General features: G+C 48.4%; 1 protein-coding gene across 1 annotated transcript in view; it reads left to right on the top strand.

Annotated features, from left to right (window-relative positions):
• The first annotated feature begins 268 nt into the window (after positions 1 to 268).
• LOC311141252 (NLR family CARD domain-containing protein 3-like) overlaps positions 269 to 18,362 on the top strand; it is a 390,310-nt gene continuing 372,216 nt past the window's right edge. Inside the window, exons 1-3 of the mRNA XM_084176513.1 lie at positions 269 to 633; positions 1,275 to 1,418; positions 18,181 to 18,297. Of these exons, the coding sequence (XP_084032639.1) occupies positions 1,291 to 1,418; positions 18,181 to 18,297 (245 nt within the window). The 5' untranslated portion in view covers positions 269 to 633; positions 1,275 to 1,290. The remainder of the gene's footprint in view (positions 634 to 1,274; positions 1,419 to 18,180; positions 18,298 to 18,362) is intronic.

Here is an 18,362-nt window from a genome sequence, read left to right as displayed (position 1 = left end):
CTTTACCTTCCTGTAGTTGGTCATTTGGAAGGATTCTGTATGGAGGAATGGTCTAAGATCACTCCCAATGTGTTCTCCAACTCATAAAACATTTTAGAAAAAGGCTCAGTGCCGTTATCCTCGCAAGGGAGGTATTGAAAGGGGGTGTCAATTTTGACCCCTACCTTTTTGAGAAAAAAAGTATTACTTGTTAAACAAAATCTCTTTCTCTGAGCAATTGTATTAGTATAAAATCATTTAATTTCCTATTTTTTTTGGCTTACAATATAGCTCAGTATTTGAATGATTTATTTTATGCAGTCATTTTTGCTCATCTTTATCAAGGGAGTCAATAATTTGGGACCCCACTGTATACTTCAAAGTTAGAGATATGTTGAAACTGGATCCATCATAATGATTCTACATTTTATAGTATGCCATGGCCTTTACTGGCCAAAGGTTAAACTACTGTTATGTTAATGCTATACTATGGTGTTGTGCCACTAGACTTTGACCAGATATTATTGCATCCAAAGATCAACTGTACCTAGAACATAGATACAGAGCCACTTGTCATCAGGAAGGTGCTCTCTCAGCACAACGGAAAATATCTCAGTGACTTGACATGTTCTAGTTGTGAATACAGGCTACAAGGTAAGAATCTTCCAAGGGATTATTGTAAAGTGTGTAGGGAAATTAAATATATGGTGTTATTATAGTATAGAGAATGACAGTAAAACACTCAGATCTAACAGTCCATTTCACCTGGGACAGGTACGTGACAGTTCAATCATACAAAATGGCGCTAACTGGGCGTTGGCAAGTCAAATTCAAAAACATATTGTTGTTCATATCTCGTATTATAGGATTTGTATATCGTGGTTATTTTACAATTTGTAAAAATGTTAATATATCATAGTTCTAAATCATCTTTCAGAATATCAGAACATTGAATTAAATTCAATAATAGTATAATAATAGCAGACATGTTGAACAAAGCAACACACAGGAATGAGTGGAATTATTACAAGAGAAAGTGAGACATTATTATTATTATTATTATTATTATTATTATTATTATTATTATTTATTTTTTTAAGAGCCTCACTACATGGAGAAAAGGTGAAAAATATCAGTCATGACTACATGTTGATGTGATTGCATTAAATCACCTGACTGTTTGGACGTGGCTGTTAGTAAATGTTTGATTTCTAAGAGATAAAATAGAACAATTGACCTTCAATAATTAGTTGTCACTGTGTTCACCACAACCAACATGCTGTATCTCTGTTTAGGGGTCAGTGATCTAAAATGAGTCTCTCTGGGGAGAGAGAGGAGGGGGGCCCTGCCTCTAAAATGAGTCTCTCTGGGGAGAGAGAGGAGGGGGGCCCTGCCTCTAAAATGAGACTCTCTGGGGAACATGACACCAAAGCTAAGAGGTGAGATGTTGTTTAAGAACTTATAAAGAGTTTATTTCTAAAACGTTATATCCACAATCTTTTTCACATTTGTTATTTTTCGTCAGAAATAATTGCTTATGGGTACCTTCATGTGTCAAAAATGTTGACAATATTACCATTATATCAACACACTCTTCACTCCTGTTTAAACCAAAAAGGTTTCTATCGCTTGCTTAATATATGGAACCACTAAAAGTTCTATATAGAAACCTTTTATAGGGTTCTTTGATCAGAACTCTAGAGGTTCTTCTTCACTGAACCAAAATGGTTCCATATTGTCAAGGTGGAGTGTAGTGGAACGTGGAATCACACGCAGGACACAGAGATTCAAAGCCAAATGTCTTTAGTAAAGTCCGTGGTACACGCCAAACACGGCAACAGGCCACAGGCGAAACAAACGCACTCTAGACTGTCCAAAGTAATAAAGCACAACGTGCAGGACTCTCTTACAAAACACGAAAATAAGAGAGCACAATACAGAGGACCAAAAAACACAACACGTGACAGCAGAACAATTACACACAACACCTGACCAAACACAAGAGAACTAAATAGGGTGCCTAATGAACACTAAACAATAAACAGGTGTGACAAACAGACAAAACCAATCAAACATGAAACATCGAACGGTGGCAGCTAGTACTCCGGAGACGACGACCGCCGAAGCCTGCCCGAACAAGGAGAAGGAGCCGCCTCGGCCGAAACCGTGACAGTACCCCCCCCCCTTGACGCGCGGCTCCAGCCGTGCGCCGCCCCTGGCCTCGGGGACGACCAGGAAGACGCGGAGCAGGGCGCGTTGGATGACCACGATGGAATTCGGTCAGAAGGGACGGGTCCAGGATGTCCCTCCTCGGCACCCAGCACCGCTCCTCCGGGCCGTACCCCTCCCACCACGAGATATTGGAGACCCCCCATCCGGCGTCTCGAATCTAGGATACGCCGGAGCCCCCTCGATGTCCAACGGGGGCGGAGGAGTCTCTTCTATCTCAAAGTCCTGGAGTGGACCAGCTACCACCGGCCTGAGGAGAGACACATGGAACGAGGGGTTAATATTTTTGTAATCAATGGGCAGTTGTAACCTGTAACACACCTCGTTCAATCTCCTCAGGACTTTAAAAGGCCCCACAAACCGCCGACCCAGCTTCCGGCAGGGCAGGCGGAGGGGCAGGTTTCTGGTTGAGAGCCAGACGCGATCTCCAGGTGCGTACACTGGCCCCTCACTGCGGTGGAGGTCGGCGCTCGTCTTCTGTCGACGGATGGCTCTCTGCAGATGGACGTGTGCAGCGTTCCACGTCTCCTCCGAGCGCCGCACCCACTCATCCACCGCAGGGGCCTCGATCTGGCTCTCATGCTAAGGTGCCAGAACCGGCTGGTACCCTAACACACACTGGAAAGGGGTTAGTTTAGTAGAGGAGTGGCGGAGAGAGTTCTGTGCCATCTCGGCCCAGGGCACATATCTCGCCCACTCCTCCGGCCGGCCCTGACAATATGACCTCAGAAACCTACCCACATCCTGGTTGACACGTTCGACCTGCCCATTACTCTCCGGGTGGTAACCCGAGGTAAGGCTCACCGAAATCCCCAACCGTTCCATAAACGCTCTCCAGACTCTGGAGGTAAACTGGGGGCCTCGATCAGACACTATATCCTCGGGTACCCCGTAATGCCGGAAGACGTGAGTAAATAGAGCCTCAGCGGTCTGTAGGGCAGTAGGAAGACCCGGCATGGGAAGGAGACGACAGGCCTTCGAGAACCGATCCACAACGACCAGGATGGTGGTATTCCCCTGTGAGGAGGGAAGGTCGGTAACAGAATCCACCGAGAGGTGGGACCAGGGTCGTTGTGGAACGGGCAGGGGTTGTAACTTACCCCTGGGCAAGTGTCTGGGCGCCTTACACTGGGCACACACTGAGCAGGAGGAGACATAAATCCTCACATCCCTGGCTAATGTTGGCCACCAGTACTTTGTACTAAGGCAGTGCACCGTCCGGCCAATACCTGGATGTCCAGAGGAGGGTGACGTGTGAGCCCAATAAATAAGCCGATCTCGGACCTCGAGCGGGACGTACGTCCGACCCACCGGACACTGTGGAGGGCTAGTGTCGGTGCGTAATGCCCGCTCGATCTCCACATCGACCTCCCATACCACCGGTGCAACCAGACAAGACTTAGGTAGTATGGGAGTGGGCTCCACGCACCTCTCCTCCGTGTCATACCGCCGAGACAGGGCATCTGCCTTCCCGTTCTGGGACCCAGGGATGTAAGTGATCTTAAACACGAACCTGGCTAGAAACATAGTCCACCGAGCCTGGCGAGGATTCAGTCTCCTAGCCGCCCGAATGCATTCCAGGTTACGGTGGTCAGTCAGAATGAGAAAAGGGTGTTGAGCCCCCTCAAGCCAGTGCCTCCACACCTTTAGGGCCTGTACCACGGCTAACAGCTCCCTGTCCCCTACGTCATAATTCCGCTCCGCCGGACTGAGCTTTTTCGAATAAAAGGCACAGGGGCGGAGTTTAGGTGGTGTGCCGGACCGTTGTGAAAGAACGGCCCCGATACCGGCTTCAGACGCGTCCACCTCCACTTGGAATGGTAAAGTGGGATCCGGATGCGCCAGCACTGGAGCCGAGGTAAACAGGTCCTTCAGTTTCCCAAAAGCCCTGTCCGCCTCAGCTGACCACCGCAAGCGCACCGGACCCCCTACAGAAGGGACGTTATGGGAGCTGCCACCTGTCCAAAACCCCGGATAAACCTCCGGTAGTAATTCGCAAAACCCAAAAACTGCTGCACCTCTTTAACCGTGGTTGGGGTTTGCCAATTACGCACGGCTGACACACGGTCAACCTCCATCCTCACCCCTGACGCAGACAACTGATAACCCAAAAAGGAGACCGACTCCTGGAAGAACAGACATTTCTCGGCTTTGACATACAGGTCATGCTCCAACAATCTCCTCAATACTCTGCGCACCAGGGCTACATGCTCGACCCGGGTAGAACTGTACACCAGAATATCGTCTATGTACACCACCACCCCCTGCGCCTGCATGTCCCGGAAATCTCATCTACAAAGGATTGGAAGACTGATGGAGCATTCATTAACCCGTATGGCATGACGAGATACTCGTAATGACCGGCGGTAGTACTAAATGCTGTCTTCCATTCATCGCCCTCTCTAATGCGTACCAAGTTATATGCGCTCCTGAGGTCCAATTTTGTGAAGAACCGTGACCCGTGTAATGACTCCGTCATAGTCGCAATCAGCGGGAGTGGATAACTATATTTCACAGTCACCTGATTGAGACCGCGGTAATCAATACACGGGCGCAAACCTCCATCCTTTTCTTCACAAAAAAGAAGCTCGATGACGCGGGTGAAGTGGAGGGCCGTATGTATCCCTGTCTCAGAGACTCGGCAATGTATGTCTCCATTGCCCTCTTCTCCTCCTGTGACAACGGATACACATGGCTCCGCGGGAGCGCAGCTCCTGCCTGGAGGTCTATCGCACAATCCCCCTGTCTATGAGGCGGCAACCGTGCCGCTCTTGTCTTGCTAAACACGAGTGCCAAATCCTCATACTCAGGTGGAATGTGCAGTGCGGGCATCTGGTTCGGACTCTCCACCGAGGTCGCCCCTACGGAAACACCCAGACATAGGCCCTCACACTGAGCAGACCACCCTTTAAGAGCCTTCTCTCGCCACGAAATAGTTGGATCATGGGTAATCAACCAGGGAAGCCCCAGTACCACCGGATACGCAGTAGAGTCGATCAGATAGAGCTGAATCGTCTCCTCATGACCCCCCTGCGTCTCCATCCTAAGTGGCGCTGTGACCTCCCTAATCAACCCAGATCCTAACGGACGACTATCTAGGGCATGTACAGGGAAAGGATTATTAACAGGAAGGAGGGGAATCCCTAACTCTACACAGAATTTGCGATCTACAAAATTCCCAGCTGCGCCTGAATCTACTAGCGCCTTATGCTGGGAACGAGGTGCAACCTGTGGAAAACAAACAGGTATAGTTATGTGTACGACAGAAAGCTCTGGGTAAGTGGAGCGTCTACTCACCTGGGAGGACTCCCCAATGTATGGTCTGTCGTCTCCCCCACTAGGGGACCCTCCCCAGCACCTAGCCGCGGTGTGCCCTCCACGGCCACAGTTGGTGCAGGGGACGGCCCCCCTCGGGCTCCTTCTTCTCCTTCCTCTAGCGCCAGCACCTCCGAGCTCCATCGGGCTCGGCTCGGAGGCGCTGGAGGGTGGAATGGGCGACCCCCACTTGGGACGTCCGCGGGTAGCGAGCAGGGTGTCCAGCCGAATGGCCATGTCCACCAACTGGTCGAATGAGAGTGTAGTATCCCTGCACGCCAACTCTCTGCGGACGTCCTCCCGGAGGCTGCAACGGAAGTGGTCTATGAGGGCCCGCTCATTCCACCCTGCATCTGCCGCTAGAGTCCGGAACTCCAGCGCAAATTCCTGTGCGCTCCTCATCCCCTGCCGGAGGTAGAATAGATGCTCCCCCGCCACCTTCCCCTCTGGTGGATGGTCGAACACAGCACGGAAGCGGCGGGAGAACTCCGCGTAGGTGATAGTGGCGGCGTCTATTCTCCTCCATTCGGCGTTGGCCCACTCCAACGCCTTGCCGGTGAGGCAGGAGATGAGGGCGGAAACGCTCTCGTGTCCCGAGGGCGCCGGGTGTACGGTGGCAAGGTAGAGTTCCACTTGTAACAGGAACCCCTGACACCCGGCAGCGGTGCCGTCGTATGCCCTCGGGAGCGAGAGCCGAATTCCACTGGGTTCCGGTAGTTGGACGGGCGGGCTGACCGATGGTGATGGTGCGGTAGGTGGGGGTGTGGGTACCCCGCTGGTCTCCCATCGATGGAGGGTGTTCATCACGCGGTCTAGGGCGTGCCCGATTTGATTGATGCGATCCTCCTGACCACGAAGGCGCTCCTCCATGATCTCGGGGAGTGCGGGTGCTCCTGCTGATTCCATATATGGTGTGTAATTCTGTCAAGGTGGAGTGTAGTGGAACGTGGAATCACACGCAGGACACAGAGATTCAAAGCCAAATGTCTTTAGTAAAGTCCGTGGTACACGCCAAACACGGCAACAGGCCACAGGCGAAACAAACGCACTCTAGACTGTCCAAAGTAATAAAGCACAACGTGCAGGACTCTCTTACAAAACACGAAAATAAGAGAGCACAATACAGAGGACCAAAAAACACAACACGTGACAGCAGAACAATTACACACAACACCTGACCAAACACAAGAGAACTAAATAGGGTGCCTAATGAACACTAAACAATAAACAGGTGTGACAAACAGACAAAACCAATCAAACATGAAACATCGAACGGTGGCAGCTAGTACTCCGGAGACGACGACCGCCGAAGCCTGCCCGAACAAGGAGAAGGAGCCGCCTCGGCCGAAACCGTGACACATATAGAACCCTGCATGGTGCCATTTATGAATTATGGCTACTACTATTAAATAGGAATATTTTTTGCTAAGAATATAATTTATAGGAAAATAGGAATGGTTGAAAAATCCCAATATTCATTAAAAACTATCCTTAGAAATAGCAGTGCTGGGGATTTGGAAAGCCATAGTCAGTCAATCAACAATAGAATAATACTCTTATGAAAAATATTGATCTTTAATTTACAGTCTGTGGATACTATGTGACTAGAAAGGTTTAAAATGCATGTATGACATCACAGCACAGTTGAAAAAAATATGGCAGGTGGAAATCAAAAGAGGATGTTCTAAGGAGATAGGTGGGCGGGGCTGAGAGTAGCAGAGGGGTGGGATTAAAAAAGATCATGATCGGTAATAGTCAATACTGTAAACACTATAGATGTCTGAGTACTATCTATCCAAAATGTAATGTGTATAATTAATTATTATTATTGTTATTATTGTTATTATTATTATTATTATTATTATTATTATTATTATTATTATTATTATTATTATAAAAAAGTAATTACTGTGTATAAAAGTATTGTATGGGGGTAAAATTTATCTTCGTTATATTCAAACACACTGGTGGCCAGGGAGGCATCTCTTTGTTCGAACGATGGCCCAACTCTGGCTGACTTCTTTACAATACAATACATTACAATACAGTACAACTTTGTCCATTAGTTACAGCAAACAACAAAAATGTATTTTCTGCTCCGTTCATAACCCCCACAAACAGCAGACCTCACACATACAGTTGAGACCAGCACAGGTTCAAGCTGCAGTGCAGCGCCCCTGGATGGAGAGCATGTTGTGGGGTTAAGGGCCTTGCTCAAGGGCCCAACGAAAGGTGATTGTTTTGAGGATGTGAACCCATTAGCTCTCCAGGGGTCAGATAAATTCCGTCCGTTCTTTCCAGCGCCCGGCCCGGGATTCAAACTGGACACTTTTCGGCCACAGGTCCAACGCCTGCCACAGCTCCAACATATTTGCCGCTGGGCGAAAACCTGAGTTAATATTCAGAAATAAACATGAGTTAATCTGCCAAAATGAATACAAAATGTTATGCAGACATCATTATCATGAAAACATACATGCAGTTGTCATCAGCAGCAGCCACAAGAGAGAGCCTCTGATAGTTCTGGGTTACTGCCAGACTGAGCCAAACATAGATAGTGTGTTAAAAGACATGTAATGATTAACTAGGCTATTGAATCACCAACATTTATTATACATAATTATTATACAGAAATCATTGTCAAAAGCTGAAGAGAAACTGTTGCATGTAGGTCTATATTATTTATGGATTGATCATATAGAAATATAGAAACATTATTTTAACTACTCCAAAGCAATTACATGTGTCGCAGGAACCACTGACTCACTGCATTATTCTATAGTATTATCAAGACACCTGCTGTTAACTCTTAACTGGTTAGGACAGCTCATGAGGTGTCCTAAATATCTACCGACTAGGTGGGACTAGAGGCTTCATGCATAGCTTTAATTTATACCCATAGGTGTAAAATGTCTTAATTCTCAGCACTTATACCACCAATGTTCTACTCTGAGATACTTTGTGGATATGGGCCCAGATCTCAATATATTGTTATTAAAAAACTTTGAATGTTTGTTTTACATATAAAAATAAATAAATGAATATTACTAATGTAAGCCAGTATAAAGACTGGGTTATGTATGCACTCACTAACTGTAAGTCGCTCTGGATAAGAGCGTCTGCTAAGTGATTAAAATGTAAATGTAAATGTATTGTGTTGCTCTGCTCATGTCCGCGTTCTGGAACTGTCCGCGTCCCCGTACAGAACTGTCCGCGTCCACGTACGGTTTGGCGCCAAGCATATTGTCCAGTTACGCTCTGAGTGGGCTGAGGTGATGTTGGGGAACAACGACGGATTTCGTTACAGTGTTGAGACGCCGAAGTTTATTGTTCAATTAGCTTTTTTGCGTAATGGTCAGTGACAGTATGAGTGTAGCCAGATCCTTTTCACTCGTAGCCAGATCCTTTTCACTCGCTATCCTTGTTTCATCTTGTGGTTCACCGGATTCGTCATCATCCTCGAGGGACAGACGAACGACCTGCTAGCTAGCCAAGCTAGTCGGTACAGCTAGCTAAGCTAGCTACTCTTTACCAGCAGCATCCTAGTTATCCTAGCTACCACTACATCATCACCGGCTGCCTGCATTTCTTGTGGACCGATGGAGCTCCCGGGTTGTTTCTTCCACCTGTTAAATACCGTGGAGGGCTTCTCCCTCTCTCGTTGACGGATGCTGGCTACCTACCATCCCTCTGTCCGGTTCTCCTCTCTTCACTAGATGGACGGTAACTTTAGTGTTTAACCCCTCTGTGTCCAAGGACTGAACTTTTTGAATATTATTTTCGTGTCATGGGCCTCTCACTCCACCGGGTTACCACCTTAATTTTCTTCCACTCTGCTCACCACTCTCTCTACTCAGCCTAACTAGCTCCACCTGTCCCTGCTCTGCTCTGCTCTAATTACTCTGCCAGCTGCGCTGCATTACCCACTACCTCTCCCAGTATTTAAGGCCCTGTCTTTCAGCTCTCCGGTGTCAGATCGTCTGCAAAGCTCACACCCGGAACCTGTTTGCTCGCGCTTCTGGCTCACCCTGGTTTTGTGACCCCGGACCTGCCTGTTTTTTGGATACTCTTCTGCCTCAGGAGATCCAGACCTGCTTCTGCCATTACGACTCCTGACTACTCTTCAATCCCGGTAACTCTGACCAGCCTTCTGCCTTGCTACTACGTATTTTGGATTTCCCTTGAACTGTACTGCTGCCTGGTTTCATTCCGCCCTGTTGTGTCTGTGTCTCCCCCCCCCCAGGACTTCTGGACCACCCACCACCGGCTTCATAGGACGCATCGCTGCCACTGGGGGGGGCACAGACCCAGCGCATTGGACGGGATCCCTGTTACCCCTGGAGCCTTCATTCACTCCCTACTTCCCTTTTCCCTTAAGTTTAATAAACTTTCTGGTGTGACGCAATTGTGGTCCTCTGGTCGTCTGTCTGAACCGTGACAGTACGATCTGACCATTATGGACTCAGCGCACACTTTCCCCGACATGGAAACCGATGAGCATGAGCAGCAGTTCCAGCAGCAGCAACAACAACTCGCCATGATCATTCAACTCCTCACCAACCTTACCCCAGCCAGTCTGCCCACCAGCCCAGCCCCCGAGTTACCTGCCCCGGTCATTGCAGCCGCTGCTCCGGAACCCAAGATTGGAAACCCCGAGCGGTTCAACGGCGATTCAACCCAGGTCCGGCCATTCCTGACTAGCTGCCGACTTCAGTTCTCCTTGCAGCCAAGGACCTTCGCCACGGAGGGGGCTAAAGTTGGGTATGCCATCACTCACCTGACGGGCCGAGCTCGACTCTGGGGAACAGCAGAGTTCGAACGTCAAACCCCCGCATGTGCAACCTTCGACCTGTTTGCTGAGGAGATGCTGAAGGTGTTTGACCTGGATTCACCCACCGCAGAGGCGTCTCGTGAACTGTTCAGTATTCGACAAGGCAGACGTACAGTCGCAGACCATTCCATCGACTTCCGAACCCTGGCTAGACGAAGTTCTTGGAACACACCATCGTTGGTGGACGCGTTCTTCCATAGTTTGGCTGACTATATCAAGGACGAGTTGGTCTCCCATGAACTGCCTTCCACTCTTGATGAAGCCATCGCACTGACTGTCAGGATCGACAGAAGGATACAGACCCGTCGTCGTGAGAGGGGGCGCCAAGGTCCACCTACTACCGGCATTCGGAGAGATCCGACTGGGCTCCTGTCATCTACTGCCACTCACCCAGGTCAGCTTGATCAGTCTGAGCCCATGGAGATTGGGCGAGCCTCCCTCACTCCTGCAGAGCGCCAGCGCCGCTTCACCTCAAACCTCTGCCTCTATTGTGGAGGTGAGGGACATCGTGTGGTAACCTGCCCTTTAAAGGGCCGAAGCTCACCGGGCATAGGGGGAGTCCGGTTGAGTTCAATGACCATCCAGTCCTCCGACCGCAAACCCCTGCTGCAAGTTCACCTCCGCCTCTCTGACTCAACTCACACCCTGGCTGCTCTGGTGGATTCTGGCGCCGAAGCCAACATAATGGACATCAAGCTGGCACGCCAACTGGGACTGGAGAACCTCCGTTTGACACCTCCTATTCCTGCCCGGGCACTGGACGGACACTTACTCGGATCGGTCACTCATGTCACGGCCCCGGTCTCGATGGGTCTGTCCGGAAACCATCAAGAAACTATCCAGTTTCACCTGCTCCCCTCTCCAGGCCAACCCCTCATCCTGGGTTACCCATGGCTCCGCCGGCACAACCCTCAGCTCGACTGGGTGACCGGGGTGATCAGGGAGTGGGGAGAGGACTGCCACCGAACCTGCCTGCTTGCTGCCGCACTACCCCCTCGGCCAGTACCTACTAACTCCGCTCCTGACCTCTCCAATGTCCCAGAATGCTACCATGGTCTCAGAGAGGTGTTTAACAAAGCAAGAGCCACATCTCTGCCCCCTCACCGACCGTACGACTGTGCCATCGACCTCCTCCCTGGAACAGCTCCTCCAAAGGGTCGTCTTTATTCGTTGTCTGCTCCTGAAAGAAAGTCCATGGAGGACTACATCAATGGCTCTCTGTCCGCAGGATTAATCCGTTCATCTTCATCTCCTGCTGGTGCTGGCTTCTTCTTTGTGGGGAAGAAGGACGGATCTCTTCGCCCCTGCATCGACTACAGGGGACTCAACGACATCACAGTGAAAAACCGTTACCCTCTGCCTCTGCTCACCTCTGCTTTTGAGTTGCTCCAGGGAGCCACTGTTTTTACCAAGTTGGATCTCAGAAACGCTTACCACCTAGTGCGGATCCGGGAGGGAGATGAATGGAAAACCGCATTCAATACACCAACAGGCCACTACGAGTATCTGGTTATGCCTTTTGGCCTCACCAATGCTCCTGCTGTGTTCCAGGCTCTAGTGAATGATGTACTGCGGGACATGTTAAACAAGTTTGTCTTCGTTTACCTGGATGACATCTTAATCTACTCCAGAAACCTGTCTGAACACACCCGCCATGTCCAGCAAGTCCTTCATCGTCTTCTGGAGAATTCCCTCTACGCCAAGGCAGAGAAATGTGAGTTTCACGTCAAGACAGTGGCCTTCCTGGGGTACATAGTGGCAGAGGGAAGTATCCAAATGGATCCTGCCAAAGTATCAGCAGTCACTTCATGGCCTGTTCCGGAGAACAGAAAGAAGCTGCAACAGTTTCTGGGGTTTGCTAACTTCTATAGGAAGTTTATCCGGAACTACAGTACCGTTGCTGCCCCTCTCACTGCTCTAACCAGCACCAAGCAACCCTTCACCTGGACCCCAGCAGCCGACAAAGCCTTCAGTACCCTCAAGGTGAGGTTCACCTCCGCTCCCATCCTCCAGATGCCTGATGTGGACCGGCAATTCATTGTGGAGGTGGACGCCTCGGATGTGGGAGTTGGTGCTGTGATTTCTCAGTGGGCTGCGGAGGATAGGAAGCTCCATCCCTGTGCCTTTTTCTCACGTCGGTTGTCCCCCTCTGAGTGCAATTACGACATAGGGAACCGTGAGCTGCTGGCTGTGAAGCTTGCCTTGGAGGAGTGGCGTCACTGGCTGGAGGGGTCCACCATTCCATTTCTCGTTTGGACCGATCATAAGAACTTGGAGTACATCCGCACGGCCAAACGGTTGAACTCCAGGCAGTCCCGCTGGGCCCTGTTCTTCACCAGGTTTAATTTCACTCTGTCATACCGGCCTGGATCACGCAACACCAAGCCAGACGCCCTCTCCCGTCAATTCCAGAAGGATGACACCCCCTCCAAGGACCCTGTGTCGATTCTGCCAAGTCCCTGCATCGTTGCAGCTCTGACCTGGGCTGTTGAGGAACAGGTGCTGGAGGCTCTCCGTAACCAGCCAGGTCCCAGCACTTGCCCAGCTGACCGCCTTTTTGTCCCCGAAGACCTGAGGTCCCAGGTCGTTCAGTGGGGACATGACTCCCGCCTAGCTTGTCACCCTGGCTCCACCCGCACTTACAACCTGCTCGCCCAGAGGTTCTGGTGGCCCTCTCTGAGGAAGGATGTACGGGAATTCGTCCAAGCCTGCCCCATCTGCAACCAACACAAGTCGTCCTGCCAGCCCCCAGCCGGATTGCTGCAGCCCCTGCCTGTGCCCAGACGTCCCTGGTCTCACATCGCCCTTGACTTTGTCACGGGGCTGCCCCCTTCAAGTGGCATGACCGTCATTCTCACCATCGTTGACCGTTTCAGCAAGATGGCACACTTCATTCCCCTCCCCAAGCTCCCAACCGCCAAGGAGACCGCCCAGGTGGTCCTGGAACACGTCTTCCGGATCCACGGACTGCCAAAGGATGTAGTTTCTGACCGTGGTCCACAATTCTCCTCCGCTTTTTGGAAGGAGTTCTGTCACCTGCTGGGAGCCACAGTCAGTCTGACTTCCGGATTCCATCCCCAATCCAATGGGCAGTCAGAGCGGGCTAATCAGGAGCTCGAGAAGGCACTGCGATGCATGACTTCACGCAACCCCCACTCCTGGTCGCAGCAATTGACATGGGTGGAGTACGCACACAATTCTCTGACCTGCTCTGCCATCGGTATGTCCCCTTTCCAATGTGTTTATGGATACCAGCCTCCTCTATTTGCCAGCCAGGAAGAGGAGGTTACTTGCCCATCTGCACTTGCTTTTGCCCGTCGATGTCGCCGCACCTGGTCACAAGCCCGAGCCACACTCCTCAGATCCGTTGCCAGCTACACTACCGGGGCCAACCGTCGGAGAATTCCTGCTCCCACCTACCATGTTGGTCAAAGGGTGTGGTTGTCATCGAAGAACCTGCCACTCAGGGTGGAGTCGCAGAAGCTGGCACCTCGGTTCATTGGCCCATTCCCTATCATAAGAGTGATTAGCCCAACTGCTGTCCGGCTCCAACTGCCTAATTCCCTGAGGGTGCACCCCACTTTCCATGTGTCTAAGATTAAGCCCATCCATGAGAGTCCGCTGGTCCCTGCTGCGCCTGGTCCTCCTCCTCCACGGCTCGTCGATGGTGGTCTGGTTTACACCGTCCGCCGCCTGCTTCGGTCCAGACGGAGGGGTAGGGGTCTCCAGTACCTCATTGACTGGGAGGGCTATGGACCTGAGGAGAGGACCTGGGTGCCAGCTAGTCGGATTGTGGATAGGACTCTCATCACCGCTTTCCACCAACGGCATCCTGATCAACCTGCAATCCGTAGGGGCCGCCCCAGAGGGGTCCCTAACCGTCCGGCCCGCTCGGCTTCCTGTCCTGTGCCTGATCCTGTCTCGGGACCTGTCCCATCTCCCGACCACGGCCCTCCGGCTTCCTCCGAGGATGAGGACGTTCACTCGGACCGTTCGGAGGAGTTCTAGCCCTCCTCCGGCTCCCCTCCTCCCGCCCGGCGTGGTGTTGCTCTTGGGACTTCTGGGGCCGTCCCTTGGGGGGGGGGTTCTGTCATGGGCCTCTCACTCCACCGGGTTACCACCTTAATTTTCTTCCACTCTGCTCACCACTCTCTCTACTCAGCCTAACTAGCTCCACCTGTCCCTGCTCTGCTCTGCTCTAATTACTCTGCCAGCTGCGCTGCATTACCCACTACCTCTCCCAGTATTTAAGGCCCTGTCTTTCAGCTCTCCGGTGTCAGATCGTCTGCAAAGCTCACACCCGGAACCTGTTTGCTCGCGCTTCTGGCTCACCCTGGTTTTGTGACCCCGGACCTGCCTGTTTTTTGGATACTCTTCTGCCTCAGGAGATCCAGACCTGCTTCTGCCATTACGACTCCTGACTACTCTTCAATCCCGGTAACTCTGACCAGCCTTCTGCCTTGCTACTACGTATTTTGGATTTCCCTTGAACTGTACTGCTGCCTGGTTTCATTCCGCCCTGTTGTGTCTGTGTCTCCCCCCCCCCAGGACTTCTGGACCACCCACCACCGGCTTCATAGGACGCATCGCTGCCACTGGGGGGGGCACAGACCCAGCGCATTGGACGGGATCCCTGTTACCCCTGGAGCCTTCATTCACTCCCTACTTCCCTTTTCCCTTAAGTTTAATAAACTTTCTGGTGTGACGCAATTGTGGTCCTCTGGTCGTCTGTCTGAACCGTGACATTTCGGGGCGCCTCAAGTTACATTTTTTACAAAGTTTATTTCTTATAAAATTAGTTCATTGCATCCGCCATGGAGCCCAGTTTCATAATATTACCTTCTATCCCTGGTTATGAAGTAATCGCGAAAAAACAGGCCTTATGTTTGGGCATTTTTCACCCTGCCAGCTCCTATTAGTTCTACTGTAGGTTTACCTCAGGTAACTTATTATTAACAAGGTTACGGTTACTTGGTGAGCGCGCTCAATGTTAACCTGAGTACATGTTGTGGTGAGCCACAGGCTAAGAGGTGTTGTCTGGCGCAAAGCCATCAAACGTTAAACATTTTCTGGTCATGGTTAAACATATTTGTTTTAAGAAAAAAGTGTACAATCTAAACAAAACGCATGTCCCTGTCCTCTTTTTCAAGATGTGGCAGATTTAAACAGCCAGAATAATTTTTTTTATGAAGAAATAACAATTTTTCTGATGACTTGTTGTTTCTAAATGGCTGCTGGGTAATTTGATATGCATCGAAATCTTCGTTCATAGGCATCAAATTGAGCGAATGCTGCGCAGGTTCACTGAGTTGCAAACCAAATGGGTATAATGGGGTGATTGTTGGCTAATCTGGTGGTCTAGCGAATGGATTTGTAGATCTGACGCAGTTGCTACCTCAGATTATGAGCCTAGCAAGTGTCATATAGCTCAGTTGGTAGAGCATGGTGCTTGCAACGCCAGAGTTGTGGGTTCGTTTCCCACGGGGGGCCAGTATGAAAATGTATGCACTCACTAACTGTAAGTCGCTCTGGATAAGAGCGTCTGCTAAATATGTAAAATGTAAATTTAAAAAATGTAATGAATGAGTTCTGTAGTACCCACAGATGGCCAAAGGGAGGTGCAAGAGTGCCATAAACCCATACTGTTTTTTGCCATATAAACCCTAAACCTAACAATCAATCAAATGTATTTATAAAGCCCTTTTTACACCAGCAGATGTCACAAAGTGCTATACAGAAACTCTTACCCTACTTATAACCTATTTTAGCCGTAACCCTAACCCCTAATTCTAGGGTAGGGTAGCCTAGAACACTTTTAGAAACTATTTTAGTAATAATATTATCTTAGTAAATACAATTATAGTATTAAATAGTGTTTTAATTATTTTGTTGTTATTTTATTATATGTATAATAGCAAGACAGAACACTTGATAAATAAGACACATTTGTTTTATTTTTCAAATGTGGTTTGAATTGGGTGACCTAGTAAACTCTGTGTGAAAGTCCAGCAATTGGTGTGGGGCAGGTTTGAGACTGATCTAATACACTTTATTTCTCAGCTGCCTCACCAACGTCTGTACGTGAATTACTAACTTTTAATTGCTAAATATTTCCAATAGATTGCAGCATAAGACCACGAAGCATCAGTTATAGGCTACAAGCAGCAATATGATTTACATAAAATAGCATGAAACCAAATACTATATGTCCCATGATTTTCTAAAATGGTCACTCATTACTTTAGTTAGCTATATATCTCGTATTAGGCCTGTGATGCTTTTGAAAGAGCAATTATATAGTGACTATAGCAGGTGTTGAACCCCTGGTAAATAATCACTAGTCAGATGCTCCAACCTCAACTCTAATATACATGCATTTTTAAATATCTAATATATTGATTAAAAAACCTCGGAATAGATAGGACAAGAGTGCGTCTTCCAGGCCGCCAATAAATTACATCATGCAACCCCCCCGGTTAGCAAATGTACCTCAACATGTCCCTCGCTTGTGCTAGAAGGCAGAGTGCTCGCTGCTGGTTGATGAATCTGACAATGAATGTACTAGGAAAATACGTTTTTCTCGACCAGAGGTGACTAAATTAATGTTCAGGCTTATTGATAATCGTTATAGTAATGAAGTATAATTTCAAAACATGAGCATAAAAACAGCTAATAATAAACATGAATCATCATTATATTATTTCACAGTAATCTGTTAAATGCTTTTTCAGTCGTTCTTCTTGCGTTAGCAGTGTGGAAAGGGACAGTAAAAAGCATGTGCAGGAGTTTTCCTGTGAGGGGGAGTGGTGGTGTATCCAGGGTAAAAACTTAACTGATCTTCTGAAATGTCATTCATTGTCTTATGCTGCCATCTATTGGAATTATTTAGCAACTGCAGTAGTACTGAATAAAGTATATCCTTACTAAAGTAGTAATTAGTTAATTTTACCACTTACAACCATAAAATAACCATTTATAGCATAACAAACAATGAAACTGACATAAACCAAAAACACCATACATTTAGTTAACTATATATATATATATACTATTTATTTAGATGGGTGACATTATCTGCCAAAGTAAAACCACTGTAGATAAAGAAGAGCTCTCCAGTAGGTGAACCAAAACTTTCAAAGGCCATTTTCTCAAAATTGAGGTTACAAGTTTATCATCTTTCAAAGCAGAATAACTTTCCCATTGTTCCTCAACTGTAGTGTATGATATACATTTTTCTAGCTGAGTCTCTACTTTTATCCAATGTAAAAAAACACAATTTCAAATTTTGCTACATAAGATCGAGCCGGTCGGTCACATTTGACTGTGTAAAACCTAGCAGTACTACTTATTTCTCTGAGAGTGAGACAGATATATATTATTACTGTGTTAAACCTAGCAGTACTACATATTTCTCTGAGAGTGAGACAGATATATATTATTACTGTGTTAAACCTAGCAGTACTACTTATTTCTCTAAGAGTGAGGCAGATATATTAATACTGTGTAAAACCTAGCAGTACTACTTATTTCTCTGAGAGTGAGGCAGATATGTAGCATTTTGCAATAAAAACATGGTTATTTGTCTCTGAAATGAAACCATCAAGTGATAGATTTTAACAAATACATGTCTGTCATTGAACAATCCCATGCCATGATTAGATAGTGAAAAAACACACCAATCTCTTTCATCATTTCTTCAAACAATAAAAGCTAATTGACGAACATTTCTGAAAATGGATATATAGCGTTTTGGAATGAAACTCTTGTTTCCCCATCTGAGTTCAGAGTAGATGAGAGATGTAATGTTTGTCTCTGTTGTGTTGAAGTCCAATCAAGCAGGAGAGACCAGCCTCCCCTGTACCCAGCTGTGTATCCATGAAGAGTGACCGGTCTATGCATCAACCTCTAAACTTTAGAGAGGGAGACTTTTCTAGTGAACAAAGGTAAGAAGAACTCATGGGTCATGGTCAGTGAGTTAAACAACACTGTCTCTAGTAATTTCTCCTCT

This window comes from Coregonus lavaretus (genome assembly GCF_964263955.1).
Source record: "Coregonus lavaretus genome assembly, chromosome: 2".
In the NCBI taxonomy this organism is placed as follows: domain Eukaryota; kingdom Metazoa; phylum Chordata; class Actinopteri; order Salmoniformes; family Salmonidae; genus Coregonus; species Coregonus lavaretus.
This window is presented reverse-complemented; position numbering and strand designations above follow the sequence as displayed.